The sequence below is a fragment of the Maniola hyperantus genome, chromosome 23 (genome assembly GCF_902806685.2).
Source record: "Maniola hyperantus chromosome 23, iAphHyp1.2, whole genome shotgun sequence".
NCBI lineage: Eukaryota > Metazoa > Arthropoda > Insecta > Lepidoptera > Nymphalidae > Maniola > Maniola hyperantus.
Window position 1 is genome coordinate 1,845,357 of NC_048558.1, and position 17,849 is coordinate 1,863,205.

Consider the following 17,849-nt stretch of genomic DNA (forward strand, 5'->3'; position numbering starts at 1 on the left):
AGAAAACCAAAAAGTAATTTTTGTGCCATATTTTTATTTTTCCATAAACAAACTCATTGCGCCGTCGCAACAAACTCCTTACTTCTTAAACAACATACTATAACATAAACTACCACTTACATCTATTCGTATAATAAAATTGAGAACTATATAAAGATTCCAAGACACAGATCCTTTGAAATGTATACTTATATAAATGTTATATATGAAATACATTAGGAATGTATAGAATATAGCGAGAGATAGATTTATGATTTGTCTTATTAACAAACGTATAAGAGAAGGTAGGAAGGTAGGAGGTAGGAAGGGTAGGTTGCTTGGTAGGTTGGTAGAAATTATTAATTTCCAAATTGTCCCTCCTGGAAATCGAATCCAGGACCTACCAACTTACCATTACCACTGCGGGCTTTCTCAAAAGGGCCTCTTCGAAAATCCACCTTAAATAGCCACTCTAGGGGGTAAAATCCGCTTAGATCTTAATCTATTGTTTTTTTTATTTTTATTTGGACCATTTATAGCTGAAACCTGTTTTGTGTGCCTTTATAATAAAATAAAATAAAATATTATACTTTTGTCGTTCAGAGTGAATGGATACGTTTCCGAATATCCTAAAGTGGTTTTTAGGGTGGATACCTATACGAAATAGATCCTGAAAAGAGTTACAAATAACCGGTATTATTTTACTAATCAGCTATACACTCGGTTATTAATAAGACAAATTAAGTAAGTAAAGTTAAGTAGTACAAATCTTTATTATTACAAAATTACTAAGAGAAAATAGTTAATAAATAAATTTTGGTCAGTCAATTGAAGAGTTAAATTCGTATTAGTCACAATATAAAATAGAATAGACAATAGATTTTTATAAAAACACGCTTTCTTAAATACTCGTAAGTCGTATTCTATTTCTATTTCTTTTGTACATTACCGATACAATATATAAAATTGAAGATTTAAAAAAATTGCTGAAGGAATGTAAAAATTAGTAATAAAGGAAAAGTATAAAGAATTTTCGAGAAATATAAGTAACAATAAGTATTAAATTTTTTGAAAATAACATAACCGAATGACTTAAGTACATATTAAAATCATCATAACCTAAAATCCAACAGTAACTAAATTATTTATCTATAGTATAAAATATGTATATGAAATCCACTTTACAAGCAGATTTGATTTCCTACATTTACTAAGTTTAAAAGATTTCACTAACACACAAGTACAAGTAACAGATGATTTAAGACTTCCTAACTCAGACCAATTATTACACTGGACGAGTCACTCTTGACTTGTTGAGTCTTGTACAAACTGCGTGTCAGTGTGTGTGTGTGTGTGTGTGTGTGTGTGTGTCAAAGACCGACTAGACCGGTCAAAGCATTGCGGATTGGTGCAGCATTTTAGTTAAATATAACTCATTGATCTGGCTAGAAAATTATGAAAAAATGTCGTGTGCACCAGAATAACGAAAATACCCAGAATTTTCATTTCATAAGTAAATTATATTATCGTTAACGTCGGTTTTTAACCGACTTCAAAAAAAGGAGGAGGTTCTCAATTCGTCGGAATCTTTTTTATTCTGAAAATCTCAATTCGTCGGAATCTTTTTTATTCTGAAAATCGGTAAATATGTATGTAATTAGTATACTTAATTGTCACATATTATATTGATAAATATAAAAATTATAATTTATTTTTATCAAACAAGAAAATTGACACGCATTTTGATACATACGTCCAGTGTTTCTACATACATTCAGTGAAATTCTTGGTCAGAGCTTTCTGAAAATGTGAGTATTTACTATACATCGGTCAACGTATATAGATAGGCCTATTCCATAATAAATGCGTCTGAATATTGAACGAATCCATATCGTATGAAATGTAATTCAATTTTTTTTCAAAGTATTCCCAATTTTTTTTCACAAGATATACAATTTAATTCTGTGTTATTAATATTATCAACCAAAAACACAATCTAAGTGTCTGACCGTCCAGTTTTCGACAGAATCATACTAATTTTGCTGGTCAATTGATTTTTTTACCTCTGGTGTTTTATCTATGAGGGCCTATCTATATAAATCTTAGAAAATATAGTTTTCTGCTTATCAGTGACAAATAGAAACATTAAAACTGTATTCAAAACCCTTAAAATCTATTGGTACTCATACAATGGCACTAGGTATTTCATTTAAAAATCCAATCAAAACCGTAATAAAATTTAAAATACTTAATAATAAAAATATATTTGATATTGTTCTAAAAACCAACGAGGAATAGTGAATAAATTTAAATTAATTATAGTCCGTTAAAAATGACTCCTCTATGGGTCAACTGCCATGTCAAAAGTATCGTTCACCTTTAAAATAAGGACTAAAATCGTACTTTTGACACAAAAAGTTAAAATGGCGCGTCAGGAGTTAAATTTTACGCATTATTTATATCTCCTAATGTGTCCATTAGACGAATGATAGGTTTTGTAGTCAGTTTGGCTGTGCGAGCAGCGGCGTGCGCGGCGCGCAGTCTCAACCGCGAGGCGTTCGCGAACAGCGCGTTGGCTGCGAGTTGTGACTGACGGATAACTTGGTTGCTGACTGGTTGCATGACAAATATCTGGCTATGGGTCCACCAATCAATCGTAATTGACGAAATTACGACTTAATGCAGAATCCATCATTTAAACTCTAAGGGTGAGATCTATAGAGCGCACTCTGACTTTGCTTAAACTTAAGACGGAGTTAAAACGAGACAGAGCTATATTTTTCACATAAATCTGTCTCGTTTTAATTCAATCTTAAGTCTGAGCAAAGTCAAAGTGCGCTCTATAGATCTCAGCCTAAGAGCTAGCGCGCACCACGGAAAATTTCCGTACGTTTTTCCCCTGCAAAATCTGTGAACTATACAACTAAATACAAGCGCACAAGCGCGCGCACTGCGGATTAATTTCGCACCGGATTTTGATAGATTAAAATTCAAATTTGCGGATTTTAAAACGCATCGCAACTCTAATGGACACCTAATATACAGGCTGATCTATTTACGATCTCACGAAAGTGAAAGTTTTAATTTAAATAAAAAACAAAAGTCGATCTAAAAAATTGGATGTCACTAGATTCTCAAAATTGTCTGTAGGTTTAGTAGCAGTCAGATAGTCAGTACTCATAAAAATAATAGGTAATAAAATAAAATAGTTATTTTTGTATCACCTTAAATACATCAGCCTGTATATACCTAAAACTAGATATAACACCTAAATGTCGAAGCTCTTATTAAGGGTATCCTATAAGTAGTAACAAATAATTCGTAATATCCCATACAGATAACTAGCTAGAATTATGAATTATGATAATATATGAAGATAGTACAAGGTCTTTCAGAAAGGGACTAACTTGATATTGCAAAAATCTAAATATATAAAAGGAAAAGGTGACTGACTGACTGATTGACTGATCTATCAACGCACAGCTCAAACTACTGGACGGATCGGGCTGAAATTTGGCATGCAGATAGCTATTATGACGTAGGCCTCCGCTAAGAAAGGATTTTTGAAAATTCAACCCCTAAGGGGGTGAAATAGGTGTTTGAAATTTGTGTAGTCCACGCGGACAAAGTCGCGAGCATAAGCTAGTTTATGATATTTTTACAGAAAACGTTTAGAGAATTCATTAAAAAAGGACATCAAAATAAAAGAATGAAATAAGAAAATGATTTCACTGTTTTGAACCCCAAATGTCATGATTTCATGAATAACATTTTTGAATGGGATATATTTGGATTCGTTTTTACTTTTTAATGATTTACGACTCACTTACTTTTTAGTAATTATGTTACTAACGAAGCGTTAGTAATATAGTAAAACTTATTAATAAAGTACCTCTACCCGAAAAACCTTGTATAAGATGATAATTTATAAAACACAAAAATCGTAAGACCTCTAAAAACATTGTGACTAATTCCGTTGTACACAATCTCTAATCTAAACTAAAATGGCACGTCTAAATCTATTGCTATCCCTTTCATAATGTTGCTTGCGGAAAAGGATATCACTATATTTAGACATGTTAATTTAGTTTAGTCTAGAGATTGAGTACAAGAGAATCGGCCCCATTTTTATATTAAAATTCAAAATTTCATCTAACTACAGTATACTAATAATGTATAGGTATACTTTGAGCTATAAAATATTGCACTTACGAAATTACTAATTTTGGGGAGCGTTCGAGGTCCAAAATAATTATTTTGAACAAGGGTAAGGTAAGTATAGAATTTCTTTTTAATAGAATTATCAAGATGTTGGCCTCCTAGTCGGTGGAGGTCGGGGGTTCGACCCCAGGCACGTACCTCTAACTTTTCGGAATTATGTACGTTTAAAACAATTAAAATACTTTTTAACGGTGAAAGAAAACATCGTGAGGAAAACAGCATGCTTGAGATGCATAATGTTCTCAAATGTGTGTTAACTTTGCCAAGGCCAGAGTGGCGGACTATGGCCTAAACCCTTCTCATTCTGAGAGGAGACCGGTTCTCAGTAGAGCCAGCGATGGGTTGATCATGATGATCATCGGATTTGAAAAGTTTATATTATCGTAACGTACTTTCTAAGCAACTTGAAACTTTACATACATTGCAATAGAGTTCAAAATGATAACACTCCCCACACAACAACCACAAGTCTAAACTATGTATGAACACTACGAAAATATTGTTCTTAGGAATAACAACAAAATATTATTTATTTAAAGTTCTAATAATTCATTACCCTTCAAGTATTTTAAAAATACTAATAAATAATAATAATATATAGAAGCCTTACAATTTTATTGAAAAATATTTTTATATAATTATTGCTTACTTTTGGTTGTTAGTTTTTTGTACCAAATTTTATACCTGAACATAAATAATATAATATAGATATTTTATTAAAGTACCTACCGGTACTTTCAAATCCCTTTACGGCCGAAATATATCAGATGATCATTCGATAGGTTACTTAGAAACATTCTTCGAAAATTATATGACCAACAGCCACACTCAGAGTCGCTAATCGTTACTTAAGATTGAGTTAAAACGAGACAGATTTATGTGAGAGATAGCTCTGTCTCGTTTTAACTAAACTTAAATTATAAAAGTAGGTACAAAAACCTCTTTTAGGAATTAGTGCTATCTTCTACTAGAAACATTTAGAAACTTCTAAACATTAAAATATTCACTATCAAATCCGTTACATCACATGATTACTACAGATCTATTCGAAGGTTTTAAATCGAAAATAATGTCTACAATTTAATATAGGTACAATTATTATTCTTCTATCCAAATATATTACAAGGTATAAGTCGCGGCACGTTAGTCTAGACCAGCGTTTCCCATTTGCTGGGTCGCGACCCAGTACTGGGCCATCAAATTAAAATACCGGGTCGCCACATACCTGCCTTGTTTTAAAAATATTACCTACATTTCTATCGACACGTCGTAAATCTACGTAAGGGGTATTTTACCTAATGGTTTAAAAGTGTGTGTGAAAATTACCGGGCCATGACAGAACCATGTTTGGGAAACACTGGTCTAGACTCTAGCGCTGAACGAAACGTGGAGATAGCTGGAATGCAGTGGCGTGCACAGGGTTTGAAGCCAGGGTAGGCACTAGTTAAGTAGGAGCCTGTTTTACTGGCAGGTCATTATGAAAAATATGCATTGAGCTATTCAACTGGGGTAAGCAGTGCATTTATGCCTCTATGACCTGCACGCCACTGCTGGAATGCCCTGCGCACTTCCAGTGTACAGTCTTGTCTGAATTGTATTGTTATTGCTGTTAATTTTTGTTGTTCATAATCATAATCATAATTTATTATTGCAAATACACGTTTTATAGGTGGTTACAGCAGTCAGGTCACATTGTATTTACCATTATAATGGTATGCAATAGTTGTTTGGTTAACTTTTTGTTGTTTTTAATTAAAGGAGATCGCCCGTGAACGGGCCCTCTTTTGTGGCGTCGTGTCAAAACTTAAATTTTTTTTTTTTAAATGTGTTATTTTTTTACGATTATGTTTTATAACGACTTTTTTTCACTCTATTATTGAAAATATCCACAATTACAGTTAGAATCGTAAACATGCATTTATTTTGAAGAAATATTAATTAAATATAACCTCAATATCAGCAATATAAAAAATAAGATTTCTTTATAACCAGGGTGAATAAATAGAAATCGTTTGCAGAATATAAAGAGTTAATTATTTGTCTACAAAATAAAATTAAAACCTTGGTGACATAACAATTATATTAGGGGGGGGCCCAAAGCTCCTAAGAAAATGGGCAATCTCCAAAGTTGTTTAATTAATTAATAGCTATTAAAGAAATAAAATAAATCATTACGTTATTTCATAAATAGCTAAATACTTTTAAATTGAAGCAATGATTGTATTGCGTGTGCGACAGTACCCATGCGCAGCTATCCCACGTTTCGTTTAGCGCTAGACTACCGTGCCGCGACTTATATACTTTTCTGATTCTCTTCGAAAAGGATTTTTAAACTTTACAATTTAGTTTTAATTTGTGTACATAACTACCTTTTGGCGTATATTTAAGAAACATTTAGAATTTTATACGTATCTCGATTGATATTAAACTTAGTCGTAGTAACATCGAGTCTGAGCAAGAATCTAATATTAATTAATGTTATTGTGCGATTTTTAACTGATATTCAAAAGAATATGTACCGGAACATGACTTTGAATGACTTATAGTGTAGGGCGATTTCGTAAAACCTGCATCAATCATTATTACAATCTCAATTGTTGTGATTGGCTAAATTTGTGCGATTCTTGGTGCAACAATGCATTGTAGCCAATAGTGAGCGAGCGTCAACCAATCAGAGGTGATTGCGATCGTGACATTCTAGCTGTCATTCTACCGCAATCGTGCAGCTGCTCGATTACAGTAAAATGACATTTACAGTGTGACGATCGCAATCCTCTGATTGGTTGACGCTCGCTCACTATTGGCTACAATGCACTGTTGCTACAAGAACACCATAAATTCAGCCAATCACAACGATTGCGTTTCTAATAATGATTGACGCTGGCTTTCTGAAATCGAAGTGCTGATTAGACTCGTAACTTGATATGCGCTTGATATTTATCGACGTATTAAGGCGTAAAAATGCGCACTAAAATTTAAAATCTTCAAATGTAAAATTCATGTTCCGTCCCGTTTTAGCAATATTAAAAGGAAAAAGATGCAGATACTCTAAATTTAGTTTAGAGAAAGATAACAGAATCGGCGCCAGTACCAATATTTAACTAGAGTCAGGATAGAAAAGAGTCCAAAGTAAAACTTATATTTTATCATTGTTCGAGTTCTGTATAGGGTTCCCTCACGGCGGCAGATTCATCTGCATGGTCTGCAGATAGGTCGACGTGGAGTTTAGTAGACCGATGCGTTGCTTCTGCTTGCGTTGCTCCGTCATCTGAAAGATAGCAATTAATTTCTTCAACCCATAGATAAAAACCGTCGCTGGTCCACTATTGAACACCGGTGATGTCGGCGAATTTTCCACGTGGACTAATTTTTTTAGCGTTTCCACTTACTTTAAAAAAATTGGCATTGCAACGCAGGCCTGGCTAGGGGTTCAATAAAATCTAAACATATAAAAGGACATTAGTAAGGAAAGGAAAATGTGACTGACTGACTGACTGATCTATCGACGCACACGGCACAGTTCAAAATAAAAGACGGATTGGGCTGAAATTTGGCATGCAGTTTGCCCGACTGTCACATGGTTAGGGAAACTGTTGATCGATTTCGTAAACTGGACATCGTTGTTTGACTTAACACTGGCCTAACTACCAATACTACTACTACTTTATGTTAAAATCGCTAGTAAACCATTCAATAATAAAAAAAAAAAATACTACTACTACTGACTTCACTATTGTCAGGTCTGAAGTGAAACTCACCTGATCACGCAAATCTGTGAGTAGGTCGGTGAGAACTCTCACGGCGCCCTGCGCCCGCTCGAGCTGCGCCTGCAAGTTGCGCAGCTCCAGCTCTCCACCCTCACCCTGCCCGCCGCCCATCAACGATAACGCTCTTAATCGCGGGAACCAGTCCAGGTTGTTACTCTGTAGGAGACCATGGTATCAAAAGGGCTCCATTTCAAAGCCACAAAACTCGTGTGATAAAGATACGAATCTTAAATGGCGAAGCCAATGATTCGCCATTTAAGATTCATATCTTTATCAATATAGGGATGATGACTACTAGTCAAATCAGAAACTTCTATCAAACGTCAAAACGCTCGGTTAATATAGAAGCTTGTATCTCTATTGTCTTTTCCGTGTGTGTGTGTCTGGCTCTGTGATTCCAGTTGTAATAATTTTATGTAATAGGTATATTATGTCACTAACAATAAATTAACCCCTTCTATTACAGTAAACAGTTTAAGATTTTAACTGCACATTTTGACCGGCCAATCTCCTCTGTGTCTCCTTCAAGCTACTTGAAACTGGCAAAGTGCATTGTGCTGACATGGCACTGAAAAAAGCCATATATTAAGAAAAGAAGAAGAAGCTTGTATGAAATATACAGATGTGACGTATATTTCATACAAGCTAGTGCCACATTTGACGCAATTTGACATACTTTTTTGGTTAAATCGATACTTAAAAATGGTTAGCCAACTTAAATCTGGCAGGGAATGTGGATTTTATGAATTTTGAAATTTGTAAAATTATTAAACGGATTAAGACCCGCAGCAATGATGCAAAAAGAGAGGATTACCTTGATCATGGAGTGCACGTAGCTCTCGGGGCCGGTGAACTCCGTGGGGTCCTTGACCCGCACTAGCACCATGAAGTACAGGTAGTGCCACATGTTGTGTTCGCTCTTTACGTGCTCTTCGAACGACACCTTCTTGTTGTCGAAGGCGGAGCGGTTCAGTCCTAAAGCGAAAACATGCGGTATAGTTGAGCCATTACGAACGTGGGAACTGGGTCATAAATCAAAGTCAAAGTCAAAACGTTTATTCAAAGTGATAAAAAAAAATACGCTTTTTGATAGTCGGTTTGCATTTGTAAGATAGATGATATAGTGGTGATAATTTTTACGCGAACTTAAAACTACAGCTACGAGGGTTTTAAACGCGCCCAGGTCTGAGAAGAGCCCACAACAAACTCAGCCGGGTATTATTTTTATTATAACCACTTTACAAAATCACTTTTTTTTTAAACTTATTAGAACTATCACAATCATTACAATCATAGGGTAGTGACAATGCTGGAGAAATCGTTAACGATAAAGGGATCCCATACGGACGCAGGTAGCTGGGGTAGCAAAACCTCTCGATTTAACAAGAGGAATCAATTTACTATGTTCCATTAGGTCTGGAAAGGAACCTAAATCTACAGACTCATTAAAACTTGGAGCAAGATATGGTCTAAAATTAAGAGGTATGATCTAAAATTTAGAGTCTTTAAATGTAAATTCATGTTCATCCTTTTTTAGCAAAATTAAAAAGAAAAAACCGGCCAAGTGTAGGGTTCCGTAGTCACAATGCTCAAGAACCGATATAACTCCTACCTATGATCCCTACTTAGCCATGATAGATTTCCTTTAAAATTGATTATATATACTACTGCTCCCAAAAATGATGTTCCCACACCCACAGTATTTTTAAAAGACCTATTCAACGATACCCCACACTATGGGGTAAAAGAGAACAAAAAAATCATCCCCACTTTACTTGTAGGGTCGCTACCCTAAAAAATATTTATCACAATTTTATTTCACCACTTTGTCGGCGTGATTAATATTTATACCCATGCCAAATTACAGATTTTTAGCACTAATAGTCTCTGAGATTAACCGAAGACGGACGTACGGACGAACGGACGGACAGACGGACAGACATGGCAAAATATAAGGGTTCCTTGTTTACTACGGAACCCTAAAAACATGCAGATGATACTGTAAAAACATCAAAATCGACGCCATAGTCTAAATAAACGGTGTTTTAGACAATAGTGAAATAAGAGCTATTTTACCCAAACGTATTAAAGAAATATTCTTACCACATATAAAACAAGTGTTCTTCAAAATGAGCTCTTTCTGCTGCTTCTCACTACGCAGGTCAGCGAAGGTGTCGATGATCACACCGAAGATCAGGTTGAGAACGATTACAATGACCACGAAGTAGAACACCAGGTCGTACACCACGCGACCCACATACAGCGGCTCCTAAACATAAATTATTTACGTTATCTATTATTGTTAGTCCCGTTTGTCCATACATCTATAACCAGGGGCCTTGGAAACTACCAGATAAAAATCGGTAGTGGTGAATAAACGACTTTAAAACAAGAGCCTATAGGTTCATTTTTAACCGACTTCAAAAAAAGGAGGAGGTTCTCAATTCGTCGGATTTTTTTTATTTTTTTTTATTTTTTTTATTTTTATTTTTTATGTATGTTCCCCGATTACTCAAAAACGCCTGGACCGATTTTGAAAATTCTTTTTTTGTTTGAAAGGGTATACTTCAAAGTTGGTCCCATTTCAATTTGGTGAAGATCTGATGAACATCTTCGAAGATAGATACTGAAACTCCTCAACGGATAAGAGTAAATTGCTCGCGATCAGTGTAATAGCTTAGTAAACAGTAGATTTTTAACCAGTCATAGCATAATTCCATGGGGCCACTAAAAATTGTGAAATAAAATTTTTTTACAAAAAAAATAAAAACCGACTTCGTTACATAAACACTAAAAATTGAAAAATAATTTAATTTATTACCGAATATATTATGTATACAAGAGTTAATATAGTTCCATAATAATATTTTTTGGGGTCGGTGCCAATGAGGTGCCATTGTGGAGTCCCATAAAAATATGAAGTCTAGACGATTCGCGCAGCTAAAGCTAATTGGCACCGGCACCAAAAAGTATTATTATGGAACTATAATATTAACTCTTGTATACATAATATATTCGGTAATAAATTAAATTATTTTTCAATTTTTAGTGTTTATGTAACGAAGTCGGTTTTTATTTTTTTTGTAAAATTTTTTTTACTTTAAAGTAATGTTACTGGAAATATATGAGTGATATCGAGATGCACAAAGTGAATTACGCGACCAGGATGTATTTCTTGAAAATCGTAACCCTGTGCACTTACAAAGCTAGCCGGCGAGCGTAGCACATCTCCAATCCCACCGCCATTCCTCAGCCCCAAGTTGAGGGTCGTGATGATGCACATAATGAGGGAGTCGCAGGTCCTCTCCCGCAGCTCGCCCCCCACGGATATGATGTGTGGTTGAGTTGCCGTGCGTTGGTACTTGGCTGCGGGGTCGTCGCTTGTGAATTTTTCTGGCTCGAAACGGGGGTCGTCGTCATCTACAATACGTGTACGTCTTTAGTTAAGACAATAAAAAACTTTAAAAAAAAATTAAGCGACTTAAAAAGCATTGAAAAGCCAGAAATATTTTTAAAAAGTACTTTAAAATCATTATATTCAACCTGTAGAGTATAAGATATAAAATTCCAATACAATGGCCCACCTTAGAAACATATCGCCGGCAGTGGCGTGCAAAGTATATAAGCTTAAAAGCTCAGCATACCCTGGCTTACTCTGGTAAAGCTCTGGCATTTTGAATCTACAAATGATTGGAATCTTTTTTTAAATAATTGAAAATTCGTCAAATAGCTCGCCGCGCCTTGCAATAAAATCATAGCACTATCACAGTCACGAACTACGGTCGCGGTCGGTGTAAGCTTAGCCGATGAACCTTGAGTGAACGCCATCTATCGGTATTTGGTACTACTATCAGTCCTCTCCCATGACGCGGACGACGAGACGCGTCATCAGAGGCAAAATCCAGTTGTGCTTTTACTCACACATCCACGCTTACACGTATAGTAATATTACGCAACTCTAGGGTCTAGATGTGTGAGACATTTCTCCTAGAACTTGTTAATGTGTGCGTCAAATGACCCTAAATGACCCCTTTTTGACGGGCGAAATAAGCACGACTTCTGTCCAATCACAAGAGAGTTCAATACCGCGCGGAGTTTAAATTCGTACTTGTACATGTAAGCATTTGAGTTTTTAATCTATTACAATCAAAATAAGTAGCTATATTTATTATAATTCTATACTTTTTCAATTTAATTAATGTATTGATATTATTTTCCATAAATTTGAGTACGGTTTAGATTCTAAGATAAAGCTTGCCAGTTTATGTTTCGAACGTAAATTCAAATAAATAAACCAAAACACGTCCTATTTAAAAGAATAAAAGATTTAAAAGCATTATGCCCTTTTATTGATAATTGCAATAGTTCTTGAATAATTAAATACTATTTCTTGCAAAATAAATAATAGCTTTTATGAATAATTCAATTTTTAAGGAGATTTTTGGTATATTTTGGCATAAAAATCTCAAATTTTAATTACCTACTCCATCTTGTTTTGTTTCCAATCGTTCAATGTGCAGTGTTTTGTTTTATTTTGGTGAAAAATAGAGTTTTTGTGGATATAACTACGTGAAGTAAATGAAATCCAGTTCGTTTTGTGATTTTAAAAGTTTGTATAAAGGTTTATTTATAGAATACTTTTTACTTATTTGGAAAATGGAAGTTTATTCATGTGAAGTTTGTGATGGCGCTGTGTGTTTACAAAAGGTACTTAGACAAAACTTTGTTTCTTTTCCCTTTAACGTAAAATTAGATATTATTCGCAAAGGAATATGTGTACCACTGTTACAATTATCACAAAAAAAGTGATAAAGTATCAGTCCCTTATTTGGATGTTTGAGGTGGTTCTTTAGGCATGTGGCGCGGCGAGCGCTTCCTTGTAAATTGTACCTAACATCAGCTGAGTTTGGCGAGTAGCAAGTAGGTATGTGCTTTTATGTTATTTTTTTTTATAGCAGTCATCATCATGATCATGATCAACCCATCGCCGGCTCACTACAGAGCACGGGTCTCCTCTCAGAGTGAGAAGGGTTTGGCCATAGTCTACCACGCTGGCCAAGTGCGGATTGGTAGACTTCACACACCTCTAAGAACATTATAGAGAACTCTCAGGCATGCAGGTTTCCTCACGATGTTTTCCTTCACCGTTAAAGCGAGTGATATTTAATTACCTACTTAAAACGCACATAACTCCGAAAAGTAAGAGGTGCGTGCCCGGGATCGAACCCCCGACCTCCGATTAGAAGGCGGACGTCCTAACCACTAGGCTATCACAGCTTATAGTAGTATGTATCATCAATCTTTTTTTTTTTTTTTAATTATTTTTTTTTAAATTTTTTTTTTTTTGCGATGTATTCCCCATGCATACCCGGAGCTCCGGGCCTGTGCACGCCACTGATCGCCGGCCTACTACTGAGCGCGAGTCTCACGTCCCAGAATGAGGAGTTGGCCATAGTCTACCACGCTTCCCAAGTACGAATTGACAGACTTTTGAGAACATTATGGGGAACTCTCAGTCATGCAGGTTTCCTTACGATGTTTTCCTTCAGTAGCATGTCCTCTGTACTCACCATCCAGTCGGTCGACGCTGACGAGGAAGTGGTCCCGGAAGAACATGTAGCCGACGATGGAGAACATGTACACCAGCACGAGGGCCAACACCGCCGTGAGCAGGATCGAGCGCCCGTTGCGCGTCACCGACCGCATCACGTTCAGTAGCGTGTCCTCACGGTATACTAGGTCCAGCAACTAATACAAAAAAACATAATTTAGGAGTCGATATGTTTCTGTTCAACGTTTCTAATAAAAACCGCTGGCGTCGTGTCCTGTCACATATAACTTAAGTACTTTAAATAAAAGAGTGAATATAGGCATCTTGGCAAACGCGCTGCAATCTAGAGCAAGAGCATCTTATAAAAACTACTCTGGAAAATAAAAAATACGATAAAAGCGGAAGGATATCTCACCAGAACAGAAAAGAAGAACGGATGGCAGCAGATGCCCAGGAAGCAGAATATGAGGTAGACTCCATGGTACAGCAGTTCAGGGTCCGTAACCACGCTTCTCGTCGACTTGGACAATGTGCCACGATTGCCCATTATGCTAACTAGGTGTACACCTTTCACCACTATCTGAAAACAATTATTTTACGTAAATCCTAAAACATATTTAACCGATTTGGACTGGCTTAAAGTATCTGGAGAAGGATCTACAATAAATTTTACTGCGAAAAACAAAGGGTTCCAGAAAGAAAAACTTTAATTCACGTGCCGCTGGCAAGAGCGAGTTGTAGATAAATCTGCAACGATAAAGATTGTATCTTAAGGTAGTACAAGTCAAGTGACGGAGTTTCAACACCAAAGACTGAATTTTCTTAGCATATTTGTCCCGGCTTACGCCAGGGTCCGTTTTCCCGCTAAGGCGCTTCCACTCTTCACGATCTATAGCATTCTCCCTTAACAGACCGCTGATGCGATGCCAATCCAACGTTTCTTCTATCGACCTAGGGACCGTTGACCAGTGACGGGTATGTTAAGGAGTCTTATACCAGTCTCGGCAAATGTAAAAGTTTTATGATTCAAGTCTATAAAGGTTTGCCATACTCACAGTAAGCATTCCCAACGCCCATAGAGTGGGTTCCGGGCCGGCAGAGAACAGCAGTCTCACTATCCCCGTGGCCAGCAAAGCTCGCGCACCCGAGCTGCGCGGCAACCACGTCACTAGCGCGCCCGCCGCTAGCGTCGCACACCACACCACGAGGGAGAGGTGTTGGCCAAGTTCTACACAACAAGAAACGACCATTTCATCTACAAGTCTATCGCCAATGCGTGGCGTAAGTCCTATACCACTTGTAATAACAACTCAGGGAGCTGGAAGAAATCTCTATTGCTTGCGTGACTGTCAAGCGGATTGATGGAAAACACTTTTAAAATCTTGAAATTTCTACAACACGCACTAAGAAAGGCACTTTCGGTTGCTGCATCAACCCGTGCTTTCGTCAAAGGTTGTCTGGAAGAGGTCACTTTAGCGATAAGGCGGCCTGCCTTTGCATGTAACAGCTATTAGATGAAGATCCTTGTATTTCCTGGGTTATCCCAACAGGATCCCTAAAAAGACCTATATCCACAAGGATGGTGTGAGGGAGTTTGACAACTTACCGAGGTGTTCTTCTCGAAAGGGATAGAAAAACGCGACGATGACGTTGATGAGTACCGCGAAGTTGAACAGCACGTTGCTCCATAGAGACATGTAGGATGACACCCAGAACAGGAACGGTTGACCTGGGTAACACAACAAATATTTACAAGTGTTTTGTTCTTTATTCATATTTCACTGGCTGGCCCGCTACTTCGTCCGCGTGGATTTTGGTTTCTAAAAATTCCGTGGGAACTCTTTGATTTTCCGGGATTATTAGACGTGCGCGAGCGTTTTTAGTAAAATATATTAAAAGTTAATCACAATCAGTTTTACACAAATCAATGAATGCCAACATGTATTGGTTGTGTCAATGCGAATCAGTATATTTTTGGTAAATTTTAAGCCAATTGTTAATCAGGTTTAGCATACTATTGTTTTTCTGTGTGCAAGTGTTTTTTTTTGTGTACGTGTTATCATTTTTGTGGAGTTATTATTAGGTATAATTATATTTCGTTACATGCATGATTCTATTAAAGTTCCTAATAATACTATTAAAGAAAAATACTGCTATGTTTGTTGGTATTTCGTTTATTATGGTTATTAGTAATCGTTTCGAAGTAGTATTTTCGTACTATGCTCTCTCTGAAAAAAAAAAATGTAAGGATAGCATGATGGCTTGTTTTGTGGAAACAATAAAAGAAGATTAAGTTTCCTTTCAGTAAAGACAATGTTTTACAAAATATGTGCCCCAATTCAACAAGTTTTTGCGGCAATTCTCTTAATCCAAGATCACGGTTTCAACTCCCCATCTAAAAGCTGCCTGTGATTCTACATTCATCAATCCAGCCATATATCAGTAGCCGGCAGAAAACATTGCCTATCGAACTTTAGAAAGAGCGTTGTCTCCGTCGTTGAGACCGACAAAACGTCACATAGGGTATGAGTGACAGATACAATGCTCTACAAAGCCGAAATCTCATTCTAAAGGGCGATGTACAATATTACTTGCCGGCTATTGTAAGTTATTTGAAGTAGGTGTCCGTGCGTGAATGTGTTCGTGCATGCGTGTGGGTTAAGTAAGCTCGCAAACCAAAACGTCGACGTGTAAACCTGTCCCCGTACCTTTAGAATACTTACCGCGCAGCTTTTTCTGCCACTTCATCTCGTGGAACAGGTTGTCCAGCCTCGAGAAGAAGTCTGCCACCTTGCTGCCCTTCTCATCCCTCTCCGCGGTCTGTAGGACTCTGCTTTTGCTGTCCGCGGGAAGGTATTCGCATATTTCCGGGATCGGGAACACTATTTGCTCCATGCTTCGGTCTTTGCGGACGATCTATAGCGATACAATATTGTTAAATTTTCTCAAAAATTATGGGTTCTCTCTCTCTACCTTTGAAGATATAGAGAAAATTAAATTTTCAAAATTAAGTCAACCAAGAAATTTTAGATGAATTTGATGAATCAATTTTAAAAGATTATTTCATAATATGTATTCGTGGAGTAAAAGAATTCCCACTAAAAAAAAACGAATAAATTTTTTCAATGCAAAGTCCCGCCAAAATGACCAAATAAGTTCAGGCCGTGCTATGAATATTTGATCGCGATACCACAGAAAAGATACTTTATGAGTGTAAAGCTTCCAATAGACGATATGTTTAGCGACAGTCACTGTTGGGTGTGACTGATGTAAAATGATCATCTATAGGCGAAATTTTAATCAAACAACACGATTTGACATTAGCTAATATCAAACCGTGTCAAAGCGTGAAAGTGCTTTACGTGGTGGAGGAAGTCAATATGCTATGATTTTTTTAATTCGCTTCGATTCGCTGCCAATGTGAATCGACATTCAGTGCAATATAAGACATGTGTACACAGTTAGTACACGCACTGCACTGTATGTCGATGTGTGCAGTACGCACCTCAATCTGCGCAGTGTGTGTGCGGTAGTACTGCAACGCAGGCGCGGCCGGGCCGGAGGGCGAGGCTCGCACCAGTGTCGCCAGCTCCTTGTTGTGTTCCGCTAGCTGGTGGCACAGGATGTAGATGTTGTGCCCGACCTGACACCCCATAAACCAATCTATTATATTCTAAAATCCCTCCATCAATCACGACCCCTATTATAAATGCGAAAGTTCGTTTGTTGGTTTTTTGTTTGTTGTTTTTTTTTTTATTTTTTTTTTATTCAGATATAAGTTAGCCCTTGACTGCAATCTCACCTGGTGGTAAGTGATGATGCAGTCTAAGATGATAGCGGGCTAACCTGGAAGGGATATGGCAGTTTTTATTAAACCCATACCCCTTTGGTTTCTACACGGCATCGTACCGGAACGCTAAATCGCTTGGCGGCACGGCTTTGCCGGTAGGGTGGTAAGCCTAGCCACGGCCGAAGCCTCCCACCAGACCAGACCAGAAATTTAGAAATTATAACATTCCAAACCCCTGCCAGGAATCGAACCCGGGACCTCCCACTATTAAGACCACAGCGCTCACCACTGCGCCCGGGAGGTCGTCGTCGTTTATTGGTTTATTCTTCAATCATGTCGCAATGGCGCAATGGATCGACGTGATTTTTTGCAAGGGTATAGTTAAAGACCTGGAGAGTGACACAGGCTACTTTTTATCCCGGAAAATCAAAGAGTTCCCACAGGATTTTTAAAAACCTAAATCCACGCGGACGAAGTCGCGGGCATCATCTAGTACAGAAATAAAACAGAATTGTGTCAGACTGACAGAAAACGCATAGCC

The 17,849-nt window shown here is 37.0% G+C and overlaps 1 protein-coding gene across 14 annotated transcripts in view; it reads right to left on the bottom strand.

Annotated features, from left to right (window-relative positions):
- Positions 1–1,589: 1,589 nt before the first annotated feature.
- Itpr (Inositol 1,4,5,-trisphosphate receptor) overlaps positions 1,590–17,849 on the bottom strand; it is a 99,374-nt gene continuing 83,114 nt past the window's right edge. For all 14 annotated transcript variants that reach the window (XM_069506441.1, XM_069506436.1, XM_069506440.1 and 11 more), the window contains 11 exons: positions 17,024–17,161; positions 16,242–16,434; positions 15,125–15,247; positions 14,574–14,746; positions 13,934–14,098; positions 13,538–13,715; positions 11,170–11,387; positions 10,071–10,236; positions 8,782–8,942; positions 7,959–8,123; positions 1,590–7,468 (listed from right to left, as the gene is read on the bottom strand). In XM_069506441.1, coding sequence (XP_069362542.1) covers positions 7,376–7,468; positions 7,959–8,123; positions 8,782–8,942; positions 10,071–10,236; positions 11,170–11,387; positions 13,538–13,715; positions 13,934–14,098; positions 14,574–14,746; positions 15,125–15,247; positions 16,242–16,434; positions 17,024–17,161 — 1,773 coding nt within the window. In that variant the 3' untranslated portion in view covers positions 1,590–7,375. The remainder of the gene's footprint in view (positions 7,469–7,958; positions 8,124–8,781; positions 8,943–10,070; positions 10,237–11,169; positions 11,388–13,537; positions 13,716–13,933; positions 14,099–14,573; positions 14,747–15,124; positions 15,248–16,241; positions 16,435–17,023; positions 17,162–17,849) is intronic.